The sequence below is a fragment of the Gekko japonicus genome, unplaced genomic scaffold, assembly GCF_001447785.1.
Source record: "Gekko japonicus isolate JY-2015 unplaced genomic scaffold, Gekko_japonicus_V1.1 scaffold3969, whole genome shotgun sequence".
NCBI classification, from domain to species: Eukaryota; Metazoa; Chordata; class Lepidosauria; order Squamata; family Gekkonidae; genus Gekko; species Gekko japonicus.
This window is the reverse complement of record NW_015171622.1, coordinates 58,737-79,826: the sequence shown is the minus strand read 5'-3', so window position 1 is coordinate 79,826 and position 21,090 is coordinate 58,737. Positions and strand designations below refer to the sequence as shown.

At 47.4% G+C, this 21,090-nt stretch overlaps 1 protein-coding gene across 1 annotated transcript in view; it reads right to left on the bottom strand.

Annotated features, from left to right (window-relative positions):
• Nucleotides 1-319: 319 nt before the first annotated feature.
• The window catches only part of TAF2 (TATA-box binding protein associated factor 2), a gene marked incomplete at its 5' end in the record, with an annotated part of 78,964 nt that continues 58,193 nt past the window's right edge, over nt 320-21,090 (bottom strand). The window contains one exon of the mRNA XM_015419949.1: nt 320-1,098. Coding sequence (XP_015275435.1) covers nt 833-1,098 — 266 coding nt within the window. The remainder of the gene's footprint in view (nt 1,099-21,090) is intronic.

The following is a 21,090-nucleotide window of genomic DNA, read 5'->3' as shown; positions in this document are numbered from 1 at the left end:
AAACTGCAGAGGGAAAGAAAGATGTACTTACAACTACACAAAGATGAAATAATAATAACAATAATAATATATACATATCTGCAATATTCACTCAGCTCTGGAAACTGAATACTTGCTAGATGTTGCTACTTCATATATCCAAGCATCCTACATTGCAGCCTACTGTACATTCAAGGGATTGTTATCCATCACACAGTTTCAAGAAAAGTTTATCATAACAGTTTTAAAAAGTTTCTGCAGATGTCGTTCCCCCCCAACTGTGCCACTTTTTACAAGGAGTGCTTTTGAAAGGTTAACTGACATGAAAGATGCGCATTGCCAATTCTGCAAGGGCTTGTTTCTGCCCAAACTTAATTATATAATTACGAGGCTGATTACAGGACACAGCAAAACAGCTGCATTTTTTTTTCCTGCCACCAAAAAAAAAAAAGTTGTGGAAGTGATTGCCAAATGCAAGTCCGAGTCGCGTGGGTCATGTGCATAATTTTTTTTAAGTCAACATCCTAAAAATAAGAAGTTTTCAACTTCAACTGTGCAAACATTTAAAAAAAAATTAGAACACGGTGGGACAACGGCGACGGTTAAACGACATGTTGAAAAGAGATCAGTCAGGGGCCTTTGTTTTCTCGGGAGGCCAACATGACGTTATACAACACGGAACCGCAACTTTTCCAGAGGCTCCAGCAGCTGGCTTCTGTTTAAAACACGCTTTGCCTTTGCGGCAGTCATCAAAGGTTTTAAAAACACAATTCATTTTGGCAACGCTCTTAGGAAGCCTGGACCGACCTGGGGGCCTTCCGAAAGAGCCGTGGCGGCGCGAGAGTGGCTCGCTTCAGTCTGACAGGGAGGGAGAGCGGACCGAGCGCCCGCTGGCTGGGCTGTTGGAGAAGGTGAAGGGCTCCTTCTCCTTCTCCTTGCTGTCGTGTTTGTGCTTGTGCTTATGCTTGTGTTTGTGCTTCTTCTTCTTCTTCTTGTGCTCGTGATGATGGTGGTGATGGTGCTCGCTGTGCTTGGAGGAGCTGGACTCTTTTGGGAAACTGGGCAGCGGAGGCGCGGGATTGGGCAACGTGTTCAAGTCCAGCGAAGACTGTTCTTTACCTGAAACGGAAGGGCGATTACAAACTCAGTTTTATGGCAACGTTTGGACAACGTGTGATATCCTCAGAGCAAGTTTGTGCTCAAAAGCACTGAGGATAGGGATCACTAATGCCCCTCTGGGGCCCACATATACCTATAGTCCATCAAATCCCAGCTATATGTTTACAGTGCTGTTTTTAAACTGCTCAGTCCTTAAGCGCCTAAGTCACAAATCTGTAATGCAAAACTGCTTGACTACTCTAACATCATGTTAAATCACGTATTTTAAAATAAAAATAATCTTTTTATGTTAAAACTGATTTCAGCAGTAGAAAAAAAGCAAGAGTCCAGTAGCACCTTAAAGACTAACAAAACTTGTGACAGGGGAGGAGCTTCAGTGAGCCGCTGATCACTTCTCCAGATACCAAGTGAAGATACCAAGGGAAAAAGTGAGCAGTGACTCGTGAAAGCTCACTCATTGACACAAATTTTGTTATGTCTTTAACATAACTGGACTCTTGCTCTTTTCTACTCCTACAGACTAACACGGTTCCTCATCCTGATTTCAGCACCTTGTTTAGAGTCTTTACCAAAAAATTTTTGGCATAACTTTGTACAATGAAGAGATCCCAGAGAGTCTGAACAACAGACCAACAAGTCATTGGTTTGAATCCCGTCCTTTACAGTGAAATAATGCAAATGGAGAGCTTTGGACACTTGAAAACAATGTACAAATGCTAAGCATGATGATGATGATGATGATGATGATGAGCAGGAACAAGGAGTGCACATAGGTCATCAGCAGAGGTCATTTCTGATCCCAGGAAAGTTTATTCTTGGGGTCTTGGAACCTGTGTGGGCTAACGGCCATTGTGTTGGAAGACTTCAAGTGGGAAGGATCCGATACAAGGGAAAGGACAACATTGTTTCTCCCCCATCTCCCTCGTCACTGTAGCCAACCAACCCACGTGGCCAGTACTCCATGGGAAACGGCTGCTGGAGGAAGGGAAAAGAAGTGAAGGTCCGTGATCCTTTTGCTGGACCCAACCCAGCATCTTCGATAAGTGCTTTCAGTCACAAAAGGCAGTGCCAGGCTAGATGATCCACTGCAGCTCCTTTTATCGTCTTTCCAGATGAAAATGCTGACCTGCCCCAATTGTGGTTCATATTTCTCAACCACCACTACCACCACCAACCACCCCCCTCCACCTTAGTACTGGGACAAGCTTTTGTCTGTCTTTGCATTAAGTCAATAAACAATTTCCTACTATTAACGAGTCAAAAAAAACAAGAGATCCAAGCAGACGAGCAGAAACAGACCTAATTTCATGACCCTATATACAGCAAAATGGCTATCACCAGGAGAAGCCTTGCCACATCCTGTTTTGGCCATCCAATAGATTAATCAAGGACTCTCAGTGTTTGATCAGTGTGCCTTTAGCCACTAAAAGAATCCAGCATGTGAAGTTCTCTCAAATAAATATCAGTCTGTGGGAAGAAAACCTGATGTAGATTATTCGGAGTGGTCTGCCAAAGTTCCATTCTTCTGATCAGACCAAGATCCCCCCCCCCAAAGACAATCGTCTCCTTCCCTCAAAACCTTCCCTACTTGTGCTCTAGCTGGAAATATTTTCAAGATGTGAACTGCCAATCTGCCCTTTCAACCAAGTGTGCCACCTGACTGGCTGCCCACTTTGCCCCCTACACTCCTCTGTCAAATCATTTATATTTTAATCCTGCCTTTAGTCCAAGGAACTCATACACAGCTCACAAGCAATAACCACTTTCTAAGGTAGATTGAGCTGGGAAAGAGGGTGACTGGTCTATGTTCACTTAATAAGCTTTTTGCTGAGCTGAGCACTGACTGTCCTTCTGTGACATTCCAAACCACTGCACCACACTCTCTCTCTTCTGCCCAAGCCTAGAAAGAAAAGGCATAGTTTCTTTTTCTACTTGGCTGCTTCTCTAATACAATCTATCCTTTCGGACTGTAATGAGAAACGGCCCCTGCTTCTTCCACTCTGGATTATTTGCTGCCCAGATGTTTGGACCTCTGCCTTGGATGGATCCCCACTTGGGCTTCAAGAGATAGGCCAGCTATAGTCTTCTTTCTACAGCATCTGGATGCTTAGAGACACTGGCTTTTTATGTGGGCTTATAATATTGGGTGTTATAATTCAATTCTTGGTATTATTTTGACTGCCTGAGTTTTCTAACTTCCCAGCCCATTATTACCTTCAACAAATTCTATGTCTCTTTTCCTACTGTCCCTTCCTAGGCTGTAGAGGTACTAGCCACTTTGTCAAAGATCCACGTGTGGGTCACTGCCCGAATTGGGAGCAATGGGTGTAGAACAAAAGCCACAAGATGGCAAAAGGAGGGGGGTCCCCCCCCCTTCTTCTTTGCACTCACAACATTTCAGTGCAGATTTGGACTGGAAAGTGAGCCACATTTACACTGATTTACACTGCAGAGTCTGTGAACTCTGGCAGATCATGACAGGGAGGACAGGGAGGCCTGCATCAGTACTTAGTTCTCGTGGCCCTTTCTTACACACCCAGGGAAATGCGGATTGCCACTTTGGGGGCAGGAAGCAATCCTGGAGGGTTTTTTGTCATCTTCTGGGCATGGAACAGCGGTCACTGCGGGTGTGGAGAGGGAGGTATTTGTGAATTTCCTGCATTGTGCAGGGGGGTGGACTAGATGACCCTGGAGGTCCCTTCCAATTTTATGGCTGAGTTCAGACTGGCAGTTTGAAGTGCGAGGGAGTCTTCGCAAAAAAGACCTGGAACAACTTGTCCCGGGTATTCCCAGTCACACGGCACTGACTGATGTGGGAGCATACTGGGGAGGAGGCGCAAGTGAGCGTTTGCACTGTTGGCCCGCCCCTGGCAGAGGCTCGGCTGTAAGGTGCGGCTTTCTTTTTAGTAATCTGGCAATATGCGCTTATGCGCATCAGCAATTGCGACTTTCAGCATTCACACTTCCGGGAAGCGGGATGAACGTGCTCTCCAGGGTTTGCTACCACTTTCACCAGGTACTTTTTAAACTCAGGAGGGAAGTGTTACAAGATACAAATGCAAGTATTTGAAGGGCTGTCATGTAGAAGATGGAGCAGATCTATTCTCTCTTGCTTCGGACTGCAAGACTAGAGCTAATTGGTGGAAATTACAAAAGAGTCGATACCGGCTAAATATCAGGAGAAACTTCCTAACTGTAAGAGTGGTTGAGCAGTGGAACAGTCTGCCTCGGGACATGGTGGGTGCTCCTTCGCTGGACGTTTTCAAGCGGAGGCTGGACGACCATCTTTCGGGTATGTTGTAGGGCTGTCTTTCGGCTATGGTCCTGCAGAGTGCAGGGGGTTGGACTAGATGACCTGCAAGGTTCCTTCCCAACTCTAACATTCTATGATTCTATGATTCTAAGACGGGCTGAGTACGGCTGGGGAACGCCAGACAGCTGTGCCTGTGTGAACGGCCCCTTTAATCCATTTGAGAAACGTTTCTGAAATGTGCCTATATCGGGCCAAACTGCCAGTCTGAACTCAGCCTATGATTCCATGATGGGTATGTACGTCTTTGGCTCACACGTGGTAACAGAACCTGGAGACCTATAACTGAATCACAGTATGAACCCAAGTCTCCACAGTCCAGTGCCCTACCAACTCTCTCACAGCCATGGAAGAACAAGTGAGTCTAATGAACGAATCCATATTTACATGAGTAGGCAGAGAGCCCGTTCAGGGGCTATGGACAAGTCTGCATGGAAAAGAAAACCCAAGAAAGCATTAATGGTGAAGGAAATATACAGTTGACTTCTTCCGCAGATGCTCTCAGTAGGCTGAATAGCATGGGCTGTCTTTTATCATTAGAGCCTAATGAAACTATAGAAGAATAAACTCCTGGTCAGAAAAAGAGACAGCAGCATGACTTGACACTGTATTGTACCGTAAACACTGCTCCCTCTAAGCTGCAGAGTCTTGTGAGCAAAAATTCTACTTTGTGAGCTCCTAGCATTGTAAAGTTGCAAGCGAGCGATTTGGCTACTGCATAAATTAGTTTGCTCCGGAACCATCCTTCCTGAGCTAAGATAAAAATGTGTGAGCCAGAGGCTAAAAAACTGTGAGCCAGTTCACACTAACTCAGCTTAGAAGGGACACTGCCATAAACGTCTTTTTTTCCTGAAATAAATATTACTTTAAAAAAGGAGACAGCTGTAGCTAGGTGTTGAAACTTTGTCCATAAAGCTGCAATCTATACGGGCTTGAGTTCCTATGTGTGTGATGCATAGAGAGCACGAAGAAGATAAGTTATCTACCAACTGAAATAAACAAGCGTCACACTGTAGACTGTGGGGATCTACTGTTCTAAATGTAAAACTCCAGCCTGAAAAGCCTTTCTTTTCGCAATGAGTTCAACTAGTTCATCTCAGTATCTAGTACAGGGGTGGCCAAACGTGCTTGACGTAAGAGCCACATAGACTAAATGTCAGATGTTTGAGAGCCACAAGACATGTTTTTACTGGTAAATATGCAAATTTGCTTTTTATTACCTGGAATAAGGTAAGGGGAGTGGTGGCACAGTGGGTATATCCCACTGTCTTAACATTCGAACTGTGTTAGTTCGAGCCCCGCGCTGGTGTGAGCAGCCAGCCTGTTGTCCCCAGCTCATCGTCCACCCAGCGATTCGAAAGCTTCGGCGAGTAGATAAAATGGGAACCACTCCTTAGAGAGGGTGGGCACACCAATCTCCCTTGTGGGAGGGTGTTAGCTGACGGTCGGGACGTCCTGATCGAGGTCGGAAAAAGGCGGAAGAACTTCTTGGCTACAAAAATCCCTGCAGTGGATGTTTTCGGCCAGGTGGTGGCAGTGTGGCGATATGACATACGGGTTCTGAAGCCTGGTTGACAATTCGGAAAATGACTGAGCCAAGCCAGAAGACGTTTACACCGTACAGTGACAGCGTGTGCAATTAAATGAATATATGTTGTCTTCCCTATCCCCTATGAACATTGTTAGTCCCCTGTCTAAAATGTGTAACTTTGAGCCCACTGGGGAAAGCGATTAATAAATTGAAAGTATTATTATTATTATTATTATTATTATTATTATTATTATTATTATTATTATTATTATTATTATTATTATTAAATGAGACTGCCAAAATAATAACAAAATTGGTAAAAGCAGATATTGATAATTATATTTGTTTGTGAATGACATTTCGCTTCCCCAGCCACCCTGCTGGGAGCCGCACAGTATGTGTGAAAGAGCCGCACGCAGCTCCCGAGCCACAGTTTGGTCACCCCTGATCTATTATAATGCCATTTAGAGTTCAGCTGCCCTCCTGATCTGAGAGCAGAGGGGAGAGCAAGATCTTTCACAGGATCACTATCTCAAGTTCATGCGACAGCTTTTGAATTCTGAGAGCAACTAATCTAATTTGGAGGACTCATAATCTTGTCTTTCATTCAGAGTACCCACTGAAGATCACTGTTCACAAGGGTGAGAAGCACCTATGTCCAATCCCAGACAAACTGGTTAAAAGCTTCTTCAAGGAAACTGAAAACGTGAAGCTATCTTATACTGAATCAGACCGCTGGGCTGTTATACGAGTCCCCAGGCGAGGTGATGCATATGAAAGGAATAGATGGGGATCTTTCCTAGTTGGATGTGTCCTTTTCAGGTAGAACAAGAGAGCCCTCTTGACATCCAGTGTATGCAGTAATCTATCCTCAGCAGATACTGGATTTGGAAAGAAAGTCGGCAAGAAGACTTCAGCTTGCAGATGGAATTCAGAAATTACCTTAGGCAGGAACGAAATGTCCGGTACCAATCGGATTCCGTCAGGAAGTACGGAAAGGTAAGGAACGTCGTGCCAGAACGCTAAGAGCTCTCCAACTCTCCTGGCCGACGTAATTGCAACCAAAAATGCTGTCTTCCATGTTAGGAGACGTAGCTCGCATGTGGCCAGAGGTTCAAACGGCTTCCGTGTAAGTTGGCGCAGGACCAGGGGAAGGTCCCAAGGCACAGGCGGAGACTTGAGTGGAGGATAAAGGCGAAGTAAACCTTTCAGGAAGCATTTGGTAACTGGATGGGTGAACAGTGAATAACCATCAACTGGAACATGAAAAGCTGACAATGCAGCCAAATAAACACGCAACGAGGAGTGGGAGAGCCCCGAGTCAGCGAGGGATAAAATAAATGAAAAAATTTTCTCCAGACCCGCAGTGGTTGCCCGGGAGGCATCAGCCCCAATAAAGGAGCAGAATTTAGTCCATTTCTGGGCGTAAGACCTGCGCGTGGACTGTTTCCTTGAATTCAAAAGGACATGCTCTATGCGAGCAGAGAATCCCTTGGAAGTATTCGCCACGCCGTCAGCTTCAGTGCTTTCACGTCGTGATGAAGCACCGGGGAGTTGTGGAGGTGAAGTAGGTCTGGAACGACAGGGAAGTGGTAGAAGGTTCTTCGAGACAGGTCGAGGAGGGTGGAAAACCAGGGTTGCCTGGGCCACCAGGGCGTTATTAGTATCACGTGTGCATTGTCCCTGAGGATCTTGCGCACCACCCTGAGGATCAGCGGAAGAGGGGGGAACATATAGAGGCGTTTCTGAGACCATGGGTACAGGAGACCGTCTCCTAATGACTGGGCATCGTACCCTCCTCTGCTGCAAAATAGACGACATTTTTTGTTTTGAGTCGTTGCAAAAACGTCGACTTGGGGAGTGCCCCACAACTGGAAAACTGGGAGCAGGTAATGTGGTCGTATTCCCCACTCGTGAAGACTGAGGCCAGAGCGGCTGAGATGATCTGCCTCTATATTCTGCTCTCCAGGTATGTGAGTTGCCACCAGGAAAACTTCGTTGGCTGTGCAGAATTCCCACAGATGTAGAGCTAGTTTGCATAGACGCCTGGAAACCATTCCGCCTTGGCGATTTATGTAGGACATTGCCGTAGTATTGTCGGTCAGAATATTGACGCATTTCCCTCTGAGTAGAGGGAGGAAGCTGGTCACTGCATTTTGAACAGCCAGGAGTTCCAGGTAGTTGATATGGTTTTTTCGTAGACTGTGATCCCATGTGCCCCCTATGGAGCATCCCATGGAATGAGCGCCCCAACCAGTCATGGAAGCGTCGGTAGTAAGGACGATTTCCGGGGAAGGGAGGTGAAACGGGGCCCCTTGTAGGAGGTTGGAAGGCACAGTCCACCAGCGGACGGCGTCTCTGACGTAGGATGGGGGAGAGAGGATGACGGCACGTGCCTCCATGTGCGGCTTGTACGATTGGAGGAACCAGAGTTGTAGTTGCCTCATTTTGAGTCTCGCAAACTGTAGCACTGCATTTGTTGCGGCCATGAGCCCTAGAAGCCTCTGGACGTCGTAGGCCGTGACGGTGGGCTGTGTGCACACCCGACAAGCCAGAGCGATTATGTCTTCTGCCCTGTCCGGGGGAAGATAGGCCATGCAGTCTTGGGAGTCGAGTATCGCTCCTATATATTGGATACGCTGGACTGGGGAAAAATGGGACTTGGACGGATTGACTTGAAGGCCCAGTTCGGACAGCAGGGACAATGTGAAGGAGACGTTGGCTTCTAGTATCTGTCTTGACGACGCGACGACCAGCCAATCGTCGATGTAAGGATACACCGAAATCCCCTGGAGCCTCAGGAAGGCCGCGACCACGACCATGGTCTTTGTAAACACCCGTGGGGCACACGACAGTCCGAACGGGAGGGCAGTATACTGAAAATGCTCCCGGCCTATCGCAAACCGAAGGTATTGACGGTGGAAAGGGTGGATTGAAAGATGAAAATAGGCGTCCTGAAGATCCAGGGTAGCCATCCACACATCTTGGCGGAGCAACGGCATGATTTGCTGAAGTGATGTCATGCGGAAACGTCTGTACGCCACATAGAGGTTTAGGCCACGGAGATCCAGGATGGGCCGCAACCCTCCGTCCCGTTTTGGGACAGTAAAATATCGGGAGTAAAACCCCTTCCCTCGGAGGTGTACGGGCACAGGTTCTATAGCCCCTTTCTGCAGAAGGAGGGATACCTCCCGAAGGAGGGGTTGGGAGGGGGGTGTACGGACGAAGACTGGTATTTCGGGGTTCTGCTGGAATTGAATCCTGTATCCGTTGGTCAAGATGGAGAGGACCCATTGGTCGGAGGTAATAGTACGCCATACATGGAGGAATGGAGAGAGACGGGTCAAAACAAGGCTGGGAGCTGACTCGGGGATAAGGAAGTCAAAAACCCTGCTTGGAGGGTTGTTTAGGTTGTTTGGCACGAGGTTGTTGCTGAGTCGTGCCGAATCTTGGCTTTTGGTAGGTCTGCCTCTGGGATCCGGAGTAATTCCTAGGGCGCCATCTAGGTTCTGGAGATTGGTGCGTCTGATTTCGCCGTTGCCACGGCCTTGGCCATGTGCGGGACCGCTGTGGCTGTCTACTTGAAGAAGACACTCCCAGAGCCCTGGAAGCCTTAATGCTCTTGTCAAGCTCTTGGAGGGAGGTATCGGTGTTGGAATGGAACAAACCGAGACCATCAAAAGGCATGTCCTCCACTTGTGCTCTGGTGTCAAAGGGGAGGGCAGTACTCCGAAGCCACGAATGACGTCTCAATGCAATGGCGGAAGTCATAGTGCGTGAAGAAGCTTCCAGAACATGCTTAGATGTCGTAAGCTGCTGTTTCGCCACTATTAGGCCCTCTTTTTGAAGAGATTTAATCTCACCCTGGTGGTCCTGCGGAATGGCGTTAATCAGATCAGTCAGCTTTTCCCAGAGGGAATATTGGTAACGGCCCATGCAAGCCAAGTACGTGGATTGTTTGACAGCTAATGCGCCTGACGAATAAAACTTGCGGCCAAAGGTGTCAAGCTTTTTGCCCTCTTTATCCGACGGAGCAGTGTGAGTACGTCGAGACTTAGACGAAGATGTGACAATCATCGAGTTAGGAGCTGGATGAGTCATCAAAAACTCTGCCTCTGGATCTTGGATCTTATACATGTGATCCAGCTTTCGTGTGGATACTGGAGCAGAAAAGGGATTTTTCCACGGTGATTTAGCGGCCTCGACCAAAACGGAAGACATAGGGAGGGCAATGACAGAGGAAGTGTCCATTTGAACCACGTCATATAACGTGTCAGTAGACTGGGGAGGTTTCTGAGTGACAGAGAGATTCAACCCCACGGCCATTCGTTTGATAAGGTCCGCGTAAGCATGCATATTATCCGAAGGAGAGATAGGCAGGTCATGGGCAACATCCGGAGTAGGGGAGGCGTGATCCGGAGACGTAGGCACCACGGAATCATCTGAATCTGAACCCTCGTCCACCTCGTCCGATGAGTCTTGCTCTGAATCAGTCTGAGGGGTGATATGGACAAGTGGTATTGGAGGAGCCGCAGGCTTCGGCGTAGGGACCACCGATTGCGTCTCTAGGGTCAATGGAGGAGGATTGTCAGGAGGCCTTGAAATTGTCGCAGGAGGCCGAGACCTGGCAGGTGACCGAGATCTGTGGTGAGATTGAACAGAATAACGGTCCCAATCCTGATATGAAGCATGCTGGAGCCATGGCATTGGAGGGTGGTAAGGCCCATAAAGATATCTCATTTGCCTCTCATCCCATGAAAGTGGTGGACCATAAGACCGAGGAGATCGGCTCCGTGGCCTAGGATGAGCGTGCCCTTGGGCTGCATGGCGATAGGCAGAGACATCGGTATCGACAGCCGGGATCAACTGGGAGGGTTGGTGTCGCTCCACATTATGCCTCGGTTCTGCAAAGGAACGCCCTCAGGGGGCCCGGTCTTACCCTCCTTAGAAGACTTGGACTGCTTGTCCTTTTTAGTGGCATGTTCCTTTCCAGACTTGCCTTTAGATGACTGTTTTGAAGCGACCTTCGATGTCGATCTCGTCGGTATCGATGCTCCGGTATCGACGGCTGCACGTGAGGTAGAAGGTTGGTCCGCCATAGCAGAAGGCGGGTGAAGAGCGGATTCCAACAGAGCGACCTTTAACCGTGCGGCACGGTTCTTTTTCGTCTGATTAGAAAATTTAGCACAATGCTTACAAGTATCTGCTCTATGTGACTCACCTAAGCAGAACAAACAAAGTTCATGGCCATCTGGAGGGGCCAATTTACTTCCACACTTCTTACAGCGGTTGAAAAAGCCCCACTTCTGACTCTTCTTCTTTTTCTTTTCCATACGGTGGGAAGAGACATTTTTTTTAAAATGCCGGGGAAAAGTGAAGAGGGAAAGGGGGGGGGGAAAGGCCCGAAGGCCTGAGGCTGAGGAGCTCAGGAAAACAAAAGTTCTCGTTTTTCTTCTTCTTCTTCTTCTTCTTCTTTTTTTAAAGAAACTGAAGTAAAGAAAATAAAACGGAGGATGATCCTAAGAAACAAAGGAATAAGGTAAAGGCCCGAAGGCAGTAACAGCTATCCGGTCAGGAGGAAAGGCAAAAAGGTCCTTTCAACGCGGCGGTAGAGAGAGAACTGGCGGGATCTCCGCGCCCGTCCCTCTGGGCATGCGTGCTGGGGTTCCTGCGCATGCTCAGTGGGACTTGCGCGAAAATCCTTTGAACCATAGCTTGCTACGGCACCGGTCGGGTCAGCGCAGGCGCACTAAACCCATTGGTGTGAAGCACAGAGACCACGAAGAAGATCCCCTTGCTTTGCTGCTACTTCTGCCCTCAACTACTGCAGGGCCGGGGAGGGGGGGAAGACTGAACTTACTAACAAATGACATCATAATGAAATTTAAAAAGTTGAGCTCCCACCAACACAGTGGCCCTCTAAGCTGTGGAGTCTTGTGAGCAAAAATTCTACTTTGTGAGCTACTCGCATTAAAGCTGTGAGTGAGCGATTCGGCTACTCCATAAATTTGTTTGCTCTGGAGCCTCCTTCCTGAGCTAAGACAAAAATGTGTGAGCCAGAGGCTAAAAAACTGTAAGCTGGCTCACACTAACTCAGCTTAGAGGAAACACGGGTGGCACCCTTGGCTTTATGAAATACTAGCAGTCAAGCCCATTGTAAAAGCAATACAACAAGCTCTAGAGTGGGCCGTGGGCGGCTGTCCATCCGGGGAGGCACCCGCCGGCCGGTTCCCTCCTCCTTCCCACCGTGGGGCAGGGGGCACAGCTAGCCTGGGGTGCAGGGAGACGGGGAGGACGATGGCGGAGCCCGCCAGAGTGGGCTGGGCTTGCTTACCCCTGGGTGAGGCAGGAGGCCTGCGGAACTGCTACCGCCACCTCCAGATGGGGTCTGCCTCTTCTGAGTGAGCCGTGGCAAACAGGCAAGCCGCATCACCCGGCACATAATCCGGCGCTCCTCCATCCTTGACAGCGCTGCTGCCACCTCTCTCTCTCCAGCCGGAGCTTCCCAGGCACGCATCATTAGCCACCGGGCCTCTGCCGCTCCACCAATGCCTGCTCAGGCCGGGCCAGCCTGCGCACTAGGAGCGTTTGTCTCCCTAGACCGAACGGGGTCGCCTCCTGCCCACCGCCTTGGGGGGACCCCACCAGGGCCAGGTGTGGGGAAACCAGGCTGCCACCGCCACCGCATCGTAGCAAACGCAAGGCCCTTCGGAGAGGGGAAGCAACTGTTTTCTGAGGGAATTGTGGCCGGTGTCGCTTCTGTGGGCAGGACTCAGGCAATGCAGCCAGTGGATAGGGAGATGTTCTGAGTGACACATCAGGAAGCCCACTGATTTGGGAGCATGTGGAACGTTCTGGAAAGCGCCACTCCAAATCACAATTATTATATAGAGAGATTTGATAGCAGACTGACTGCTGATTGACTGGTATGAACATAAGAACATAAGAGACGCCAATGTTGGATCAGGCCAAAGGCCCATCCAGTCCAACACTCTGTGTCACACAGTGTCCAGAAATACCAGTGCCATCAGGAGGTCCACCAGTGGGGCCAGGACATTAGAAGCCCTCCCGCTGTTGACCCCCCCCAAAGCACCAAGAAGACAGAGCATCACTTGCCCCAGAGCCCCTATCTGCCAACACTACCTGTCACCAAGCGTACATGGCTTCTGAAATATATAAGCTCAGACTGTGGTGAAAAAGTTCAGGGAAGTTTTAGAGGTAGAAGGAAAGTACCCATGATATATCTAGAATCTACCCCTGCTAAACATGTGGAAAAAATCCTTGCCTGGAACTATCTATCCATTGACCAGAGAGATCATACATGAAACTCTTCTACCAAGTCAGACTGATGGCCCATCCGTTTGAGCACTCCAAGAGATCAGGTGATACTAGCTACCCAAGACCCCTTAAGTGGAAATCCTGTGGATTGAATCTGGGTCCTTCTGGATGCAAGGCTAACACCAAGCCACAGCCCTACAGATACAAGGCAGCATCTAATATAGGGAAGGACTATGCTGCTTAATAGGTTAGGGTGATCTTCTCAAGAACCTAGAGCCTATTGCCCTGTTCATGTTACTGTCTCTTTAAAACACTGGATTGCTTGTCCTGTTCTATTCCCAGACAAGCCTCTGACCGCATGATTACAGCTTTTATGTTATGGGCTTATGTTGTATCTACGAAGCTGTCATCCACAATTCATTACATGAACATAAAAAGGGCACCCCGATGGTTTGGGTACACACATCTAACACAAAATAAACCAAACCAGATTTCAGAGCCATTTCAAAATGCGAGTTTAGAAATCAACTGCAAAAGCACAAAATGGAGAATATACGTATGAATACCACAGGAACAGGAAAACTGAGCATAGGCAAGCACTTGATCTAGGGCCCCAAGTCCTCAGAAATGCATAATTAAAAATATATATAAAAATTAAATAATAAATAATGATTTTAAACCAGTCTATATGGAATACCAGCCCACTAACATTGCAAACTACCACACACAACAAACTTCATTTGTGTGGTGGGGTTCATGTTACCAGTATATAATCCCTTAACTTTTATGGATGACATTTTTATGGGTTCGTAAAAGATTTCCAAGGGCCGTGATGGCTCAGAGGTTAAGACACTGAGCTGCAGACCGGAAGGTCTGTAGTTTGGCAGTTCAAGACCCTAGTGCCGCGTGATGGAGTGAGCTCCCATTTCTGGCCCCAGCTCCTGCCAACCTAGCAGTTGGAAAGGAAGAAATTGCAAGTAGATAAATAGGTACCGCTTCGGTGGGAAGGTTACAGCGTTCCGTGTGCCTTGCCATCTAGTCATGCTGGCCACATGACCACGGAAACGTCTTCGGACAGCACTGGCTCTTCGGCTTGGAAACAGAGCTGAGTACCACATCTCTAGAGTTGGATTCAACTAGCTTTCGAGCAAGGGAAAAGATTTCCACTAACAAAAAAGTCTGGAAGTTCTTGCAGTTAATTAGCACAAATACCAAATTAAGATAAATTCTTAAGTCTCATGTTAATTCCAGGTAATAAAACCTAGGTATATCCACTTCTGTGCCATGAGATATTTTTCCAAACTTCTAATAACACTAACTTTACAAATGTGCTTACAAGTGTTTTGTCACAGAAACCATCAAAACACATGGAAAAGGCCATGTGGGAAGGCATCTCATACATCTTGAACCCGAAGCAGTAAAACAGGTTCTCAGACAGAACCACCACTTACATTTCTCGATATAAAAATATCAGAATTAAGGACTCATTGGGTTGCTGTCCCATGCCATCCAAAAACCGTAGTCACTTTTCTTTTGAAGTTAGCCACTGGGAACACATCAATGGCTTGCCAAAAAAAATTAACACACCCTTCAACAAATGGTAATAAATTTCTTTCCACGACTCAGATGCCATTCTCAAGTACATCTCCCTGTGATCCCTGGACTTCAGCATCCCTCGTTCTCCACATATATGAACAGCTCCCCTTTTATCATCCACAATTCTGTTGTGATTAATAATCTGTTCCAAAACACTTCCTTCCTATTGTTCTTAAGAGAACATACTGGCAGTGTACGCCCTGCTGCTCTTAAAGGGTACTCTGCTCTCCCTGATGGTTCAGGAAACAAGAGAACGAATCAAGGATTCTCAGTAACCATCCAAAACCACCACAGAAGGGTGAGGTCCTGGAGTTTGCATTTGAAGTGGTTAGTAATATTCCTTGGAACAGAATATGCATTATACTAGCCTATTCACTTGGCACCTCCCCTCAGTTATGGATGTTCAGAGGCCAACATAATTATTAGTTCTCTCTGCAGAACAGATGTTTAGAATCAGAACTGCTCTCCCCATTGAGAGGGTCAACTGGTCCCCAGATATCCCAGAACAGAGTTCACGATAATACTAAGAGAAGTAAGAACATGGGCGATCCAGGGCGTGCATTATGGTCTACCCCAACTTTGGGTGCTGCCTCATGACTATTGAGGCTCTTGGCTCCCACTGGATATTCCAACCATAACAACCACATTTGAATAATTCCAAAGGGATAGCTGTGTTACTCTATCGCAGCAAAAATAAACAGGATTTGTAGCAGCACTTGAAAGACTAACACATTTTATTCCAGCATCCACTTTTGTGGACTAGTGCTCACTTGGTCAGGTGCATCCACAAAGCAGACTCTTGTTAGTCTTTAAGATTCCATTCACATCCTATTCATTTTAATAACCTTGCTGCAATATGAAAGGTAGTTTCCATAGGGACACTCTTAAACACTTCAAACTTTGCTGAGTAGAGGGGCTGGATTCTCTCCCATATAACACCAAGATGGTGAGAGAGGGGGAGAAGGAAGAGACAGGAAGTTATGTATACTTCCTGGTCTCATAAGAACATAAGAAGAGCTCTACTGGATTAGACCAGTGGTCCATCTAGTCCAGAATCCTGTCTCACACAGAGGCCAACCAGTTTCTCTCGATGGCCAACAACAGGGCAGAGACGCCAAGGACTTCCACTGAAGTTGCCTCTAGGCCAATGTTCCCTCTAAGCTGAGTGAGTGTGAACTAGCTCACAGTTTTTTAGCCTCCAGCTCACACATTTTTGTCTTTGCCCAGGAAGGATGGCTCCAGAGCAAACAAATGTATGCAGTAGCCGAATTGCTCGCTCACAACTTTAATACCAGTAACTCACAAAGTAGAATTTTTGCTCGCAAGACCTTAGAAGGAGTATTGCTCTGGGATGTTGAGGTCTGCTTTAGTCATGGACAGTAGCCACTGACAGACCTATCCTTCGTGGCACGATGTGATGCTTGAAGGCACTCGTATCAACAATCCTGATTTTAACTGTATTTACTAGTAGATAAAATTTCCATATTTGTTTATTTAAAACTTGTTAGCCGCATTTCTATCTTACAGAGCTCAACACTGTCTACAGTATAAATACAACAACAATAAAATAGATGCATAAAAGCCCACAATTTAAAATCTCAATTACGACTACCAATAAATAAAAAACTAAATTAGTCAAGTGCAGTCTTAAAGCCATCTTCGACGGCCTACTGAAGATCGAAAGTGAAAGGGCCTGAGGCACCTCCCTGGGGAGGCTGTTCCAGAACTGTGGGGCTGCCACCGAAAAATCCTCCTCTCATATGCCCTCCTGGCAAGTCTACAAAGGGAAGCGACACAGTGCACGGGGGTGAACTGTCGGACTTGGATCAGGGAGACCCAAGCTGACATCAGGAAGCTCACTAGGTGGCCTCAGCACCAGGTGCTGTCTGCTTCAGAGGGTTACTGGGAGAAGTGTTCCCTCTAAGCTGAGTTAGTGTGAAATAGCTCACAGTTCTTTAGCCTCCGGCTCACACATTTTCATTCTAGCTCAGGAAGGATGGCTCCAGGGCTAACTAACTTATGCAGTAGCCAAATCGCTCGCTCACAGCTTTAATGCCAGTAGCTCACAAAGGCCCCGGTCACACGGAACATTAGCCACGCTACAGAGACGGAAGATAGGCGGATTTTCCGGGCGCGATCACAGCACCACATCTGGGAAGCGCAGAGCTCCCGTGGCTCACCCGAGGCTTCCCGCTGAAGATGCGCGGTAAAAAACTAGTACCTTGGAGGTACTAGTTTCCAGAAACCGCAGGGCAAGGGCGGCCGCCTGATCGCGTTTCCGGTGGAATCCCGTGGCATCCGGTGCCCGCCCATGTCCCGTCGGGAACAGGTTTGTTTTTTTAAGTCTCCACAGGATATGCACAAGTGCCCAACGGCGCATGCGCACTGCAGCCGGGCTTGCTGCCTCCGGAGGGTCGCTATGGCCACTGTCGCGCAGGCGGTTAGAGCGGCTGTGACGAAGGGGCCCACCTCCCCCTCCATTGGCTATGCCTCGGAGCTCTGTTGGGGTCTGAAAGCGTCTGTCGCCCTCTCCGGGAAGCCCACCACCCGCCTTCGGATGTGCAGATATGATTGCTCAGTCATGCGTATGCACAAACTTCAGTTTAAAAACAAAATCCATCCCGTTTGCCACGGAAGCGACGCCTAGCGATTGCTGGTGTGATCGCGCCGCATCGCATCTTTGCCGTGCTGCAGGATCATCCTGTAATCGGCACCTGCCCCCTAACCACGGGACCTCCACGGGATGTCTGATCGTGCAACCGCGTGTTATTTTGCTCCGGGGCAAACAGCCACACTTCCCCCCCCCCGCATTTTCCTGCCCGTGTGGCCGAGGCCAATGTAGAGTTTTTGTTCACAAGACTCCACAGCTTAGAGGTTGCACTGGCTGGGAGTGTATGATCATGCACACATGAGGGAGCAACGATGCCCATTCATGTCACCCTGAGGTTCCTCAGGGAAAGGACAGAACAAAAACAGAGCCCAGTTAAGAAGAATTAATCATAAATCTCCCAAGTAACTGCTCAAGTACAAAGACTTCCTTTTACCTCCTCATGCAACATGATGAACAAACCTTCTCACACTAGGCAAAATAATCTGAAAACTGGCGTTCAGAATTACAATGAGAAATACAGCATGCCCGTTGGGTTCTTTCTACCGTGTTGAGGGTGGAACATTCCCTACTGTGTTTGAAGATTTAATAGCAAATAAAAATCTGTTTTTCATATTAGGAGTCAGATCCTGAATGACATCAGCAGCTTTAAAAGATTTTCAACTGATGCTTTGAAAGCTACTGTATTCAGGACAGAGTTATAATTTTTAGACCAACAGTTGACTGGAGGAATGCAAAAGGGTGCTAATTTTTAGCTTTTGACAAATAAGAAGCTGATTTTAAAAGGGGAAAAAACTACTTTACTATGGTATTCAGTGCCCTATTTTTCCCCTAAGCATATTTAAACATCAATAAAATTAAGAACTCTTGACATTGGCTATTTGTCTTGAGGTATACTGTTTCCATTTCTATTGAGTGATGATAAAATAGAACAGAAACAGTTTTTAACACTGGGACATTCAGGATGATTGGGGGGATGGAACAAAGAGTGCACAATGGAAATTTTATATGTAAAACATGGAAAAAATTACCAGTTAGTTTGCAAGTGTGCCAACATCTTTCTATAATACACAAATCATGATGAATCATAGACTGGAAGGGACCTCTACCTAGTCCAACCCCCTGCACAATGCAGGAAATTTACAATTACCTCCCACTCTCACTGACCCCTGCTCCATACCCAAAAGATGTCAAAAAACCCTTCCATGTTCCCTGGCCAAATTGGCCTGGAAAAAAATTGTTTCTTGACCCCAAAGTGGTGACCGGCATTTCCTTGGGCACGTAAGGAAGCGCTATGAGCACTAAGCACTGATGCAACCCCTCTGCCCTCCCTCTCATGATCTGCCTAAGTTTACAGAATCAGCATTGTTGTCAGATGGGCATCTAGCCACTGCTTAAAAACCTCCAAAGAAGGACAGCCCACCACCTCCCAAGGAAACCTGTTCCACTGAGGAACCACTCTGTCAGGAAGTTCTTCCTAATGTTTAACTGAAAGCTCTTTTGATTTTATTTCAAACAGACCTGTAGCTATGTGGGACTTTAGAGGCTCCGCCCCTTTCTTAAAGGCCCAGCCCCACAAGAATGTCTCCTGTAAATGCTTTTTTCAATCATTTAAAAACATTTTTTAAAAGATGTGCACTCCTTTAAGCAGAGTGAGGTGCTGTAGTTGACTCATTCCTGCACTGAGCAAGGGGGTTGGAGGAAGGTGACCTCTAGTATCCCTTCTAACTCTGTGTCAAGAAACTGATCTCCTTTAAGAGAGTTTTTCTGCCTAAATGTTAGCTTTCTTGACTATAGAAGTAATCACCTCCAGTCCTCCACTTGCCAGCTTATCAGAATTGTTGCTTAGGCTGACAGAAGATTAACTTGCAACAGCTGAGAACTGTCATCTAAAGTGGTTGACAGTTTGCAAGTTAGAGATCTATCCTGGTAACAGCTTTCTCTTGCTAAATGGTTAAGAACACCTATGTAGAACAGATAGCTTGAGAAGACCCAGAGAGAGAAGAAACTGCCTCGAAGCTATCTTCAGTCTATGCTTCCGAAGACTCTGCTCATCAGGAACGCCAGTTGAGATGCCAGAGCTATGTGCCTGATAGGAAAAGCAGTGAGTAGAATAGCCAGCTAGGTTTTTTGTTTTGGATTGCATTCCTTGCTGAACTGTATACATTCTTTCCCCATCTATGTGTTTTTTGTCCTTTGTTTCTGTAAATAGTTTTATGTGTTTTTATACAAATTGGAGTGAGTTTACTGGCCAAACCCAAGTAAGTATTTCACGTGCCATGGCTACCATTTACCAGAAAATTAATTCTCCCTCCCTTTTCAGCCTGCTATTGTCACACTCTGGGACTAAGATTTGCAGAAGCCTCTATGCTTTGATTTTAAAAGGCTTGATTCCACAGTAGCTGAGTCATAATACTCAGAATTCTGGCTTTTCTTTCTGCACTGAGAACACTAGCCCCACCAGAAAAATTTTTTGCCCCACAATACACAAAATCCTGGCTACGGGCCTGATTTCAACCCGTTCGACCTTCTGGGGCAACAGAAAACAACTCCACACCATCTTCTATGTGACAGCCCTTAAAGTACTTGAAGATGGTGATCATATCACCTCTGAGTCATCTCTTCTCCGGGCTTATGAAAGACATCTTCATGAAATGTAGATCTGGGTGGACAGGATCATTCTCCTTTTTGTGTGTGTGTGTTCACAGAGAGCCAGTCTGGTGAAAATGTCAAGCTAGGATCTGGGAGACCCCGTTTCAAATCCCCACTCTGCCATGGAAGCTCGCTGGGTGCCCTTGGGCCAGTCACTCTCATGCAGCCTAGCCTATCACTTAGGGCTACTGTGAGGATAGAAATGGGGAGAAAGTTGCAAGCTCCTTTCTCCCATTGGGGAGAAAAGTGGGGTATGAGTGAAGTAAATCCAGCCTGGTACATTGCCTAGCTAGTCAGATGGCATGTCAGGTACACACAGCGATGGCCATCCCTGGTGCTTGTTCCCAGAACCCAGTCATCAGCTGAATGCTGCACCTGAAGTGAGGACAGCTACTAGCCACCCATCCACACCCTCTATGAATTTGCCCCCTGCCCTTTTTAAGATCACCATTGTGAGCTAAGGTACAACCAGTTTCTGAACTCTTCTGCAGACAAGAAATCAGTGTGTCAAACACTATCCTCACAACACCCTGCAGGTTTACTGGAGACCACTTTATTAGAATGTTTTATATCTCTGTCCAGGGGTGGACCTGGCTATGGACCTACCAACGACCCACCCCCTGGACTCCAGACCAAGGCTCCCTCTAAGCTGTGGAGTCCTGTGAGCAAAAATTCTACTTGGTGAGCTCCTGGCATTAAAGTGGCGAGCGAGCGATTTGGCTGCTGCATGAATTCGTTTGCTCTGGAGCCCTCCTTCCTGAGCTGAGACAAAAATCTGTGAGCCGGAGGCTAAAAAACTGTGAGCTGGCTCACACTAACTCAGCTTAGAGGGAACACTGCTCCAGACCCATGTCTGAGGGAAAAGAAACCAACGGCAGCCATGAGAGTGGCCACTTCAGACTCACCACAGCTGGCAGGGACTCAGCATGGGCCCCAGAGGACTGGACAGGCAGCAGAGGGGAGGGCAGTGGGCATGGCAGCATCACGTCTCCAAGAGGAGCAGCCAGCCAGTGAGGA